The following is a 13,343-nucleotide window of genomic DNA, read 5'->3' as shown; positions in this document are numbered from 1 at the left end:
AATAAAATTTCATCTTAGCTAGCTGATATTCTGAGGAAGCTCAGCAGTGAAATATTAACTAACTGACTGTGAAAGTACAAATGACAGCAAATAGTAGGAGTGGAATTGCACTACTAATTTCTGCTGCAAATTTGATACCTGTATGTTTTTATACGCTGAGTGTTCACTGTTTTTTATTTATTTATTTATTTATTTTTTTATGTTTTACATTATATACTAGAAGTCTGGTTGGTTGTTTGCAGTGTCAGAAAGCGGTGCATTTGGTCCACATAGGCCTTGGTTTAACTCGGTTACAGTCTACGCAGACGAGCCGAGTTCTAGCTGAGGTTTGTTTCTGAAGGGGTGTGTCCTGCTGCAGAGTGCAAGAGGACTGAAAGTAGGTCAGTTCACTCTGAGAGAGAGAGAGAGAGAGAGAGAGAGAGAGAGCACGAGGGAAATGGGCCAGAAAAAATGAAAAACTTTTATATCTCGTCCTGCAGGACATCCCCTCCAGCATACGCCAACACACACACACACACACACACACACACAGCCATTGACTACATAAACTCTGTCACCCGCAGCCTCTCACAGACATCCACGCACGTTTACGCACACACTCTCTTACACAGACTTGACAACCCCTTAACACATTCGAACATGACATTTTTGCAGTGCCCTTTGAAAATGGCACTTCTCCTTCCCTCTGCTGTTCTTCTCCTAAAACTGTGGTTCTACCTGGCTAGAGTCCAGCACAGTCAGGTTATTTCCCTGCTCTTACACACCCGACTGAACTCATTTTGAGTTAGAGCCAAGAAATCACCAAACCCTTCTGGTCTCTTTCTGACCTACAGCAAAGTCAAATGAGATCATGATAATGCTTTGGAATTTCCATCAGTCGCACAGAAAGGCACAATGTGAAGTAGAGTGAATTCTCAGAACTGTGTCAGAGCTGTGCCAGCTGTGCTCTGTGCCAGCTGTGCTCTGTGTGTAGCCTGGTGGCTACAGCTTTGTCTGAGGGCACTGGGCTGTGCAGTGGAGACTGATGGAGTGGTGTTTGGATGGACTACAGCTTCCAGCCTTATTAAAGCCTTTGGTTTGTCCCTTCTGAAGGACGGCGAGGAGGTTTTCTTCCCTCAACCTGACTGGCATTGCTGCACATCTGGGCCCTGATAGCACATCTGGGCCTTATTTAAGACTCAAAAATATTCTCACCCCATTATTCACGTTCTTCTTCTACGACCATCAATCCAGCACCGTCACTTTTTCAGTTGATCTCGATATTTTAATTCTAGTTTGTCTTTGTCCTCCCTTCCTCTTTTTTTTTTTTTTTTTTTTTAACTCACGTGGATTGGCTGTATCTGTGTTTCTCTCTTGCTCCAGTACACATGCACTGAGTATTTCTTAGCCACGTATGTACGTGAAAGAGAGATAGCAGTGAATGTTTCAGTGTTTGACTTGGCGTGGTTAAGGTGGAAGCCCCCACTGTTAGAGGGGCCGTGCTCTATCAGGAGCTTCTGTTACTGCCCAGCACAGCTGTTGACTCAGCTGCCAAGACTTACGGAGAGCTAGAGCAACTGATAACAACCATAAACCCTGGTGCTGCATTCTCATCCCCTTTTTCCCTCCTCTTAAAACGTCTGAGTTGGAGAAAAACCCTTTTAGATTGACATTAGTTTAGGATGATCTGTGAGAATGTTATGGAGTAACATAAAACTAGATTCAAACTGAAAAATTATTATTATTATTATTATCATTTATTATTATTATTATTATTATTTTTTTTTTTTAATTTATTTTATTTTTTTTATTTTATTTTTTATTTTTATTTAAATTTTTTTTCAAGGAAAGATTGAGTTAGAAGTGTGTGAGGGACTGTTTTTTTTTTTTTTTAATCCCACTAAATTTTTATTTTATTTTATTTTTTATTTAAATTTATTTTTATTTTTTTAATTTAATTTTTTATTTTTATTTAAGTTTTTTTTCCAGGAGAGATTGAGTTAGAAGTGTGTGAGGGAGTGTTTTTTTTTTTATTTTTATTATTTTTTTTTTATTTATAAATCCCACTCTCAACTGCTCCTGAAGGAATTCTAACCAGTCCCACCTGCTCACACAGTTATTATTATTGCTTGCACCTGCCCATGATATTTTCTAAAGAATTTAATTGGTTCCATTTCCCAAAATATAAACAGATTTGCAATTTAAGCCACCCTGACCGTGATAAAGTGTTTACTGAAGATGAATAAACGCAGGCACTACATGGGTTATACAGCCCTGTATGCACAGGACACGCCCATATTAATGAACATGCCATTTCTTCGTCCCAGAAGATTCAAATCTGGCTGCTCGTTCCCGCCTGCAGTAAAGAAACGCCCACCTCTGCATGTGCACATCTCTACATTGAGTGCGATTTTCTGATTAAGGAGAAGTGCCTAACTGATTTTCTGGAACATTTCCAGATTTTCTGGAAAAGGAAGTGGTGAAGAGACCACACAACCTGTTTTTCTGGAAATCTATCACGCTTCAGAGTTTAGTTTCAGTGCTGATCTTGTCTACAAAAATGCTTACTATCAAAAAAAATTTAAATAGCATTAAGTAAAAAAAAAAAAATCCACACTATCTTAAAATGATTCAGATTTTAGCTGAGTGCAGAAAGTAGGATTAAACGAAAATAACACTTCTAGGGATGATGTCGATGCACTAAAAAACAGCTGTGTGGTCTCGTCTCTACTTCCTTTTCCTGTGTCACAAGTCACATGACTAGATGTTTGACTACACCCAGTCCACTGTAAGCAAATTTCCAAAATATGACTTGGTGTATTTTTATTTTTATGTGGTGAATTCATTTTATATTAGTTTACTGATCATCAAACTTGTCTCCTTATATCTCTTTTCAATGAAAACTCCATGAATCTTCCTAAACTCCATTTTTCCCCCCTTTTCACTTGTTCAGGTGGACTTCCCAACGTCCTCGTTCGAGGTGCATTTTAGCACCCCTCCACCGGCCGAGTTCAGTCCTCAGTACGAGTTCTCCCGACTGGAGCAGGGCAGCCAGAGACAGCTCCAGGACATCCTGAACAAGAAGTCTCTCTTCTGGTGAGAACCACACCTGTAATAAAACGATGAGCCTTAACTCACTAATGGAAGGGGAGAGAATCATTCCAAGGTCTTTGCTAGCGCTGCACTATACAGTTTCACAGATGGAAGCAAGAAGCTAGAGCACTTACGCTTATGCTCTATGGCTTCTCGTAAGTCATTTGGACAGGAGTCGGGTTCTGTAGTTTAGTCTTTTTTAAGATTCAGCCGTTTCGTTCACTGGATAGCGTTCAGTATTTTAGAATACTGAGGTTTGTAGAATGTGGAAAGTGATATGAACTGCTTTATTAAAGCAGCATGTCAGGATTTATAATAATCCTGGCCACAGGATTAACGTACTATTTTTTTTAAGCAATTCCAAGCATTTCATTCCATACATATTTTAGTGATATGATGCCTAGACTTCCCACGTTCCCAAAACCAAGTTGGCGAAGCATTCCCAGCCAGTAGGCATATTCTCGCCAGCACACAAGAACGCGGCGAGGACTTCATTAGTGGTGTTTGATGATATTTCAGACTTTAATGCCTTTTCCATATATTGTTTTCTATTTCCCCAAAGTGTAAATCTTATTTTTTTTTGGTACATCCAGCTCCAAACAGCTGATGAGGATATCCTCCCAGCTGGCTCCTCTTCCTCTGTACTCCTTCTCTCCCTTCTCTATTTTTCTTTCTCTCTCTTTCCTATTCCACCCCTTTTCTATCTGGCTTTCTGTCCCTCATTTTGCCACGTAGGTCTTCTACTGCGACTCTCGGATACTCTGTTAAACATTTACTGGAGTGTGAGAGTTAAAGACACAGCAACCTGGAAATATGAAGTCATATATCGGTCAGGCCAAAGGTCGGGTGTTAGAGCTGGGTGTGTGATCTCTTATCAGCCGCTGCCGTGAGATAAAGATATGGTTTAGTTCAGTTTGACAGTGTGCCTGGTGGTGGTTGTTCCTGGTAGTTCTGGGATATGTTACTGTGTGTTTTCACTTAAAGTCCTGCTGAAACAGCACCATGGCCACCCTGAAACTAGCTGTCTGTGGACTAATGAAGTGCACACAGTACATAGCTACAAACTGTGTGTTTTCTTCACAGTAGTGTTGCAGCTAGTAATGAGGGCATTAAATCCTGGTTCATAAACCTCTTCTATTTGAGCAAAATCAAAGCCATAAACTCCACAAATGTGCTGTTTTTGGGGACTGGATACATTTTTTTTATTAAATCCATGATACTTAAGTGTCACATTTGACCAAAAACTGATAACCTATTATCCTTTTTTTTCTCTAATATTTAGCTTAGTCCTCAGTCCTTAGTGAACTCTGGGAAATGCAGTCAGAAAGGGCATGGGATTGGTCATTTACAGTATTCTGGCTCAAATCCAGAGGCTGAAGGAGTGGCATGACGTTTCCTAATGGCTCGGGCTCAGTACACATGGGTGGTAATATGATTCAAGGGTCTTGCCCTGCAGCTGGCATCCCAGGAGAGAGAGCCACTCCCAAAATATGGACTTTTAAGGCAGCAGGGAAGGGCACTGGGTTGGTGAGAGCTCTTACTGAGGGATGGACTTATGAGCTTATATGAGTTCATTTTTTTAATCCTCTTGGCTGGTTCTAGTTATACAGGGTGGTGTTTGGGTCAGATTTTGATTGACCACAATGCTCGCTGCATTCACTTTTTTTTCATTTGAAATGGACACTTTTCTCAGTACGTCTGAGTTACATAAGCTCAGTCTGTCGTGTCATTAAATAGGTACAAAGCTGTGAAACATGTCATGTTGGATATATTAGGAAACGTTTATCCACAGTTATTATAAATATCCACAGATAGCTAGCCAACTTGGCTAATGTTTGTCATGAGCAATAGTTCTGATTGATGTGCTGGTAGATTTTGACTGGTTTGTCCACTCGGATATTGAAATCCATCTCATGTAGATCTGTGACAAGTGCGAGCTAGTTTACTAGCGGTTAACTAGCTGGCTAGCTATTAGGAATAGCTTGAGGACTTGAGGATTTTGTACATTTATGTATATTCATTACTTGTTCATTATTCATTACTCAGGCTGAGGGTAAAGGTGTAGAGATGTTCTTAATGCATTTTTGTAGTTTCACACCAAAACTGGCCACTGAAAATTGGAAAAAGCCAGACAATGTTTTTCCAGTCTTCAACTGTCCCGTTTCGGTGAGCTTGTGCCCATGGTAACCTCAGATTCCTGTTCTTGGCTGATAGGAGTGAAACCTAATGTGGTTTTCTGCTGTTGTAGCTCATCCACCTCAAGGTTTGGTGTGTTGAGATGCTTTTCTGCTCAACATGGTTGTAAAGTGTGCTTATTTGGGTTACTATAGACTTCCTGTTGCTAAAAAAAAAAAAGTCTGGCCATTCTCCCCTGACTTCAATCATCATCAAGAATGCTGATTGGATTTTATTGTTGTTTTTTTCCGCCTCATTCTGTGTAAATTGTACAGGCTTTTGTGTGTGAAAATCCCAGATCAGCAGTTTGTGAAATACTCAATTCAGCCCATCTGGTACCAACAACCGCCACGATCAAAGTCACAGAGATCACACTTTTTCTTCATTCTGATGTTTGATGTGAACATTAACTGATGCTCTTGCCCTGTATCTTGATTGACTGATTAGATAACTGCATGATTGTGTATGTGTACAGGTTCCTAATCAAAGTGGTCGTTGAATGTATATGTGATTAATTGTAAAGGGAGTAGGGAGACAAGTTTGATTCAGCCATAGTTCTGTATGTTTTTTGTACATTGTTTTAAATATAGAAAAGCAAATCTGCTTTCTTGGTTTTTCCAAAGCTGCTCAGCAGTTAAGCAACTTTTTAGGAGATTCTGGCAAGTTAGGATGTTTCTGTAATTCTCTGTTCCTCTCCGGAGTTAGGATAAGATCAGGAATTTAAGAGTTGTCCATTGTGTAATAGCTTTTGTCATAAATAGGATCCTAACTGGTTACTAAACAGATAAGATTTCAGAATCAGGATGTTTCTGCAGCTTTGTCTTCACTATAAATGTGCATCTCCACTCCGCCCCATCTTATAACCAGGTATCGAAATGAACAAAGGTCAGTTCTTTCCCCATGTTCTGCTCGGATGTGTGTTTTAATTTAAATCTTGAGAAGAAGAATGTGTTATTTGGAGCTAGTCTTCTCAAACCTTAAATACCAGGGGCTTCATGGGTAAATCAGCCTTCAAGAAGTCCACATGTCATTTTCATTCATCAGGATTTATCAAAAGTAAACTTCATTTAGAAAAAAAATGTGTGTGCCATCATGCATACTCTCTAGCCTTTTACTGGTGTCTGATTTGATGACTCCATGTATGGTCTTTACCATTGGAGTCATCAGATCAGGTAAATAATAAATTGAACCATATTCAGAAAACAAAACACACACTTTTCATTGGTTCCTGGCTTTTCGAACACCCTGTACTGCAGTGTTTTACAAACTTGTATGATGTATCGCACAAAGAATACCGATTTTCTTTTAAATAGAAAGGCCGTGGCACTGAGAAGTGATATTTTATAGAAAACACAAGTTGCCTTTATACTTTTTCTCAGCCACAGCTCAAATAAAATGTAAAGATGTCTATTCATATGACATTTCTTCCATTATACCAGCCATTGGTATATACTTCACATTGTCTGAAGTGGTTCAGTGGTGCAGCAGAACACCTAATGATGGTTGCGACGGCGCATTTAGAGGACATCGCCAATGGCAGACTATGAAGGGACCGTGCTTTTACGGACCGCAAGGAATTTTTAGCTCACGATGACTCGCTGTTGAGCCGTTTTCACTTCCCACGGGACATCCTCTTAGAATTGTGTTCTGATTTGGAGCGAGTGTTGGAAAGATCATCACAGAGAAATCACGTGACCATCGTGGCTCTATTTATATGCATATGAGATCATGAGGAAAAAAAATAGCCATGTTTGTGCAGGAGATGTTTCTGTGTATGTGAATAAAACAATAGGACAGTATTAATTTATATGAATTATGAATCTGAATCTTTGCCGTATGTGCGGTTACAGTTTTAGAATGGAACCTATTCAAGGTTTTCTGTGTCAGAGCTCAATCGCAGGTCATGTGTTTTTCAGACTTTGTTTTTGTACTGCTGTCATATCTTACATAGAAAATGGATCAAATATAAATATCAATGAACTGAACAAATATTCAGTTCCTGAGAATCCTCATCAGAATCTCACGTCTGTTTTTCTCAGCTCCTTTCATCTTGTCTGTCTTGTTTCGTTCTTACTTCTCTGTTTCTCTTTCTTTCTGATTTCATTTGTTTCTTTCTTTCAATTTGATAGTCTGTTTTTTTTTTTAGTTGGTCTCTCTGTCTCTGTTACATTCTTTATTTCAGTCTTTTTTTCCTCTTTCTAATTGTCTGCCTCTTTCTTTCTTTCTTTCTTTCTTTCTTTCTTTGTTACTTTCTTTCGTACTTTCTTTCAGTATCTGGGAAATTCTCAGGAGCTCACTTATGGACAGAAGCCAATACATTACCAGGAAAAACACACTCTTGAAGAGGTCTAATTTTAAATATTAACACAGTGAAGCAACAACAGGAAGAAAATCCAGAAGTGAAAGATAAAGAAGGACAGGACAAATGTCTGAGTCAGAAATGAATGAGCTGTCATCTTTTTGTGCTAAAAACAAATTCCTCCATCAGGTGAACGGCACACTCAGTACAGGATGCATTATTTATGAGGGATTGTGAGAACGTGGAGTAAGCAGAGAGATGATGATGATGATGATGAAGAACATATGCGTCACATCCCATGAAATTCATGACGAACATGAATATGTGCATATGTTTATAATATACAGATTGAAGTGTGAGTGTAGAAATGCAGAACATTACTGCTAACAGTGTGCTACTGAAGTCCCAGGTTTGGAGACGAGAGAAATTGCAGGTGGTTGGAATCATAACCTTTGAGTGTGTATCTGCAATCTGTCGATGTGTGACGGGAATTACTGCCTTATGTTGTAAAATCTTGTGTCAAATGTCCCTTTACAAGCCAATACAAGCCAGCTGCATGTCTCTGAACGCATCTGATAAAACCATTAGATAGGTAGAGATGATTCTGCCCTTCCCTCTCCCTCTCCCCCTCTCACACACACACACACACACACACACACACACACACTAATCCTTCTTCTTTTGCTCTTTTCTGTCTTTTCAGTTTCTTCCTTCTCTCACAATCTCTTTCCCTTTTCCCTTACTATATCCCTTACTACTATGTTCATCTTACTATCTCTCTCCTCTCTCTTCTCATCTTCTTTACACCCACTCACATTTCACCTACCCTGGTCTTTAGTGCGTCTGTCCTCTCTCTCTCTCTCTCTCTCTCTCTCTCTCTCTCTCTCTCTCTCTCTCACTTTTTAAATGATTGTGGGATTATATTCTATTTTTCCATGGTTATGTATTGAAATATACAGGATTCACTCATTTAAGATCAATTATTACTTATTACTTACTCATGAAGCATGTGTCTGTCCTTTGTTCACTCATCTGGTTTTTGGGTCACAATGTTTTTGTCCTTGATTATGTTTTTCTCTTATTAGCCTTGGGCATTATCTATATGGTCTTGAGTGTGTCCTTTGTACATACACATCAGTATAAAAGCCAACTCTATCCAGCTTATGTTTAGACTATAGAACACACAGGCTGTCTTCATACGTGCAGTAAACCATTGCAGTATTTTCAGTATTTTGATGGTCATCCAGAAAGCTTTAACATTCTGCATACTTTAACAGTACGCATGTACTGTACTGTAACTTGTATAAGTTGACTGGTTGACATTAAATAACGTATACAGTAACCACTGCATGTTGTCACCTCTCTGTCTCCGTGTTCTGTCAGGTTGACTCCGGAGCACAAGCGGCTGCTGTGGGAAAAGCGTTACTTCTGCCATGCTGAGAGCAGCCGCTTGCCCCTGATCCTCGCCAGCGCCCCCAGCTGGGAGTGGGCATGTCTGCCCGACATCTACGCCCTCCTGCGCCAGTGGGCATGTACCAACCACCTGGATGCACTGGGCCTCCTGCACGCCACGTAAGAGCTCCGTATCCTGCTCGCTGTTCACATCCTGTCAAGCCCATGTGACCAACTTTAATACACCCCAATACATCATGTTATACACTGATGCTTTATTATTCAATATCATAGTCCTTAGATCCTCATCTGAGATTATTTCAGGCTTTTTTCTCTATCTGTCTGTCTGTCTGTCTATCTTGTCAAGTGGAATAAAGCATTTAAAAAGAATGAATTTACTTTTAGAACGCATATAGACACTGTGTAGACACTCCTTTAGCAAATATTCTTTAAGATTTTTCTGTCCTGTTGGATTGAGGCAGAAGAACTTTGTGAAACGAATGTTTTATGTGTGTATATTTAGGTTTCCAGATCAGGAGTGCAGGCGCACAGCTGTCCAGTGGATGGACACCATCTCTGACCCTGAGCTCCTGGACTTTCTCCCACAGCTGGTGCAGGTACCATCATGGACTTGGTGTCTTCTCTCTCTCTCTCTCTCTCTCTCTCTCTCTCTATTTTACAAACACTAACACAAGTCATCTTTGTTCTGTATGTGATATATTGTAGCTGTTAATGTGTCAGTCTTTTACTGCTTTTTTTTCCTTAATCAGGCGCTGAAGTATGAGTGTTACCTTGACAGTCCTCTGGTGCGCTTCCTGTTGCGCAGGGCCATTGGAGACGTGCGTGTCGCTCACTGCCTTTTCTGGTGTGTCCACTTTCTGTTTCGCACGCAATACTAAGATCTGGCATACTCTGAAATCTGATAGTGTATACACACACACACACACACACAGACACACACACACCTGTCAGAGTCATATGGCCGGTCCTAGTCAACATGAATAAACCCTATTGAAACAAAAAGCATATTGAGTTGCCTCTAGCACAGTGCATATGGTGTTGAGTGTACATCTGAGATTCATAATAACACTGTTCAGTGTACTTGCTCAGTCAGCTCTAGTGCCATCTGCTGGAAAGATCCCTGATTAAGGCCTGTCTCACTGGCTGCTGATGTTTTAACTGCTGTAGATACAATGTACTGTGTATGAAAAGCTACAAAGGTTGCTAAAGTGTAATGTATTGTATAAGTTGTTGAAAGAGATCTTATTGTTGTCTACTCTAGGTTGTTCAGGTGCATTGTATCACATTGTTATCCACAATAAGTTACAGAAGTGCTTTCTTGCCTACCCGGAAAACAAATCCAGATCAGTTTAAACAGTCTGAAGACGCCAACAAGCTACACGCCTGTCTGTATGGAGTTTCATTCTCCCCGTGCCCATGTAGCTTTCCTCCAGGTTTTTACCAGATTCCTGCAAAAAAGCAGCCTGGAGATGGACTGATTGCATTAAATTGCCCCTAGGTGTGAATGAGTGTGTGAATATGTAGTTTATTTAAAGCGTGTGATTAACTGGGGTCTCATCCAGTGTTCCAGGGATAGGCTCTGGATCCACCATGACCCTGACCATAGGCTGCTGAAGAATATTGTAATGTGTACAGTGTAGTATAGTATAATTATAGTTGTATAGTGGTTTGTTGTGTAATGCAGATTAGCCTCATAATACTGAATTGTATTGCACAGGTTGCTGAAGGACACTCTGCAGGACTCACAGTTCAGCGTACGCTATCAGCACCTGCTGGCCGCGTTGCTCTGCTGCTCAGGCCGAGGCCTCCGTGAAGAGTTTGACCGCCAGTGCTGGCTCATCAGCATCCTGGCTAAAGTTGCACAGCGTGTCCGAGACGCCTCGCCATCATCGAGACAGGTCAGAACCTCCTCCTCGTTTTCATCGTGTTCATCATGCCGTATCTCCTGTAGTGGCGACTGAACCCAGAAGAGCTGTAAAGCTGTTTAAGTTGCTTACTCTAAAGTGAGATGGTAAGTGTTGTTCCTGTGTGTTTCGCTCTAGGCTCTTCTCAGAGAGGGACTTGATGAGGTCAAGCAGTTCTTCTCCATAAACAGCAGCTGCCGCCTTCCCCTTAACCCTGGCCTGCTAGTCAAGGGCATTAACATACAGGTACATGGTCCAATCACAGCTTTCCATGACTTATTTAGTTGAAATGCTTATACAGTCTTTAGTTTGATCTTTAAGTGTGCGATCATTGCTGTAAAAGTGCTTTTGTTAGTCTTAACTCCTTAACATTGGTGACAGCGACAATTTTCATAATGATAAGTTTTTATGTCATATGCAGAATGAAGGAATATAATACGACAGGGCATGCTTTTAGGAAAATCTTATAATTTAATTTAGTAACTACGTTCTCCAGTTTCTCAATTGTGAGTTCCAGAATGGCCTAGTTATTGTACTGAATGTGATGCCAAAACTGCTGATAAACAGAGAAACTTGGTGTTTTGTTATGTTTCTCTGTCTCTCTGTGTTGCCCAGCACTCCTTCAGGGCTCAACACCAATAAACATTTCAGAATATCTTTTCTCTCCTCCTACTCATACTTTCTCTTTTTTTCCCCCCCTTCTTCCTGTCTCTTTCATTCCCTCTAGTCCTGTTCCTATTTCAACTCCAACGCCGTGCCACTCAAGCTCTCGTTCCAGAACATGGACCCGCTGGGAGACAACATCAACGTCATCTTTAAGGTGCTTACTCCTTTGCTAAATCTGTTAGTGGTGCTAAAGGTGTGAGGATTGTACCTGATGTTTGAATGCATTTAGTCAGGAGATGACCTGCGGCAGGACATGCTCACCCTGCAGATCATCCGCGTCATGAACAAAATCTGGATCCAGGAGGGCTTGGATATGAGGATGGTCATCTTCCGCTGCTTTTCCACCGGCCGGAGTCGAGGTGTGTGTCTGTGAGATGACTTTTGCTCTTCGGTGCACATGTGTGCTGTAGTTTTCAGGATGTTGCACAATCAATCGAGTAGTGCTTGGCTTTGTCTGAACAGTTTGTGAGATCTGTTATTCCTTCATCCTAGGCATGGTGGAGATGATCCCGAATGCTGAGACCTTGAGGAAGATCCAAGTAGAGCATGGGGTCACCGGGTCCTTCAAGGACCGCCCGCTGGCTGACTGGCTGCAGAAACACAACCCCACTGAGGACGAGTATGAGAAAGTGAGCAGCCTGAGTTTTCATCCTTGTATAAATTTACATTTACAGCATTTAGCAGTTGCCCTTGTACAGAGAGGCTTACTGAAATGCTTTGTAATCCTCTTGCTGGTACAAAAATCGCTCAAGGTCTGTGAATACTATTAAGAAAACCCTCTTGGGGAGGTGTTATTACAACAACAGGCGCATTAACAGTAAAAAAAACACATTTTTTTTTATAGCTTTTGGGTCTCGTTTGTTTAGTTATATTCTCTAACAAACTCCAACCTGGTGAAGTACATGGTGGCATCCGTCTCTGACTCGTGTGGTCTCAGGGCGTCATAAACATACTTTAAATTCTCTAGATCTGACAGCTCAGGAATGCCACAGGATAACATCTGTACACACACAAAGACACAAACAGATTTAATAATGTAGACAATATACATGTAAGCATGCACATGTTACAAGAAAGTAAAGAAGGGAAAGTAAAGAAAATTAGTCTCAAGCCTTTCAGGAGCATCACATGACACTTCTTATGCAATCACAGCATATTGACACCCCCCCCCCCCCCCCCCCCCAAAAAAAAAAAAAAACAAAAACAGATATATACACACACACACACACACACACACACATATACACGCACAATATTATTATGGGCTATTTAGTGTCATATGATTTTGATTAAGTCCATTTAAGTTTCAGGTAGTAAGGCTACATATTACAGAAAAGTTCAAGGGGGGGCAGTCAGCTGACTCAGCTGTTTGGGAACATTTATTCCTCAGAGCAGAGTTTTGACAGCAAAGACTTACTGCACTCATTACCTGCACGCCTACAGCGTAGATACAGAGCTGTCAGTCATCCATACACAGAGACGTTGAACAGATTTACAATATTGCAGTTTAAAGCAGAACAAATTTGACATTTATATGAGCTATTTCATCTGGAAGTGTTCAGGTCCCGCGCCTTTACACCAGTGACGTTGTGTCGTTGTGTTTCTGCAGGCGGTAGAGAACTTTATCTACTCCTGTGCGGGCTGCTGTGTGGCCACCTACATCCTGGGCATCTGCGACCGCCACAACGACAACATCATGCTGAAGAGCAGTGGCCACATGTTCCACATTGACTTCGGCAAATTCCTGGGCCACGCGCAGATGTTCGGCAACATCAAACGGTGAGAGCAGGGATCAGGAAAGGAAAAATCTGTTT

At 40.9% G+C, this 13,343-nt stretch overlaps 1 protein-coding gene across 1 annotated transcript in view; it reads left to right on the top strand.

The window, feature by feature from the left end:
• The window catches only part of pik3c2b (phosphatidylinositol-4-phosphate 3-kinase, catalytic subunit type 2 beta), a 64,552-nt gene that overhangs the window by 35,092 nt on the left and 16,117 nt on the right, over positions 1-13,343 (top strand). Inside the window, exons 15-24 of the mRNA XM_026935382.3 lie at positions 2,933-3,075; positions 8,930-9,118; positions 9,462-9,555; positions 9,709-9,803; positions 10,677-10,857; positions 11,002-11,109; positions 11,591-11,683; positions 11,759-11,888; positions 12,022-12,158; positions 13,139-13,308. Of these exons, the coding sequence (XP_026791183.3) occupies positions 2,933-3,075; positions 8,930-9,118; positions 9,462-9,555; positions 9,709-9,803; positions 10,677-10,857; positions 11,002-11,109; positions 11,591-11,683; positions 11,759-11,888; positions 12,022-12,158; positions 13,139-13,308 (1,340 nt within the window). The remainder of the gene's footprint in view (positions 1-2,932; positions 3,076-8,929; positions 9,119-9,461; positions 9,556-9,708; positions 9,804-10,676; positions 10,858-11,001; positions 11,110-11,590; positions 11,684-11,758; positions 11,889-12,021; positions 12,159-13,138; positions 13,309-13,343) is intronic.

This window comes from Pangasianodon hypophthalmus, chromosome 20 (genome assembly GCF_027358585.1).
Source record: "Pangasianodon hypophthalmus isolate fPanHyp1 chromosome 20, fPanHyp1.pri, whole genome shotgun sequence".
Lineage (NCBI taxonomy): Eukaryota > Metazoa > Chordata > Actinopteri > Siluriformes > Pangasiidae > Pangasianodon > Pangasianodon hypophthalmus.
This window is presented reverse-complemented; position numbering and strand designations above follow the sequence as displayed.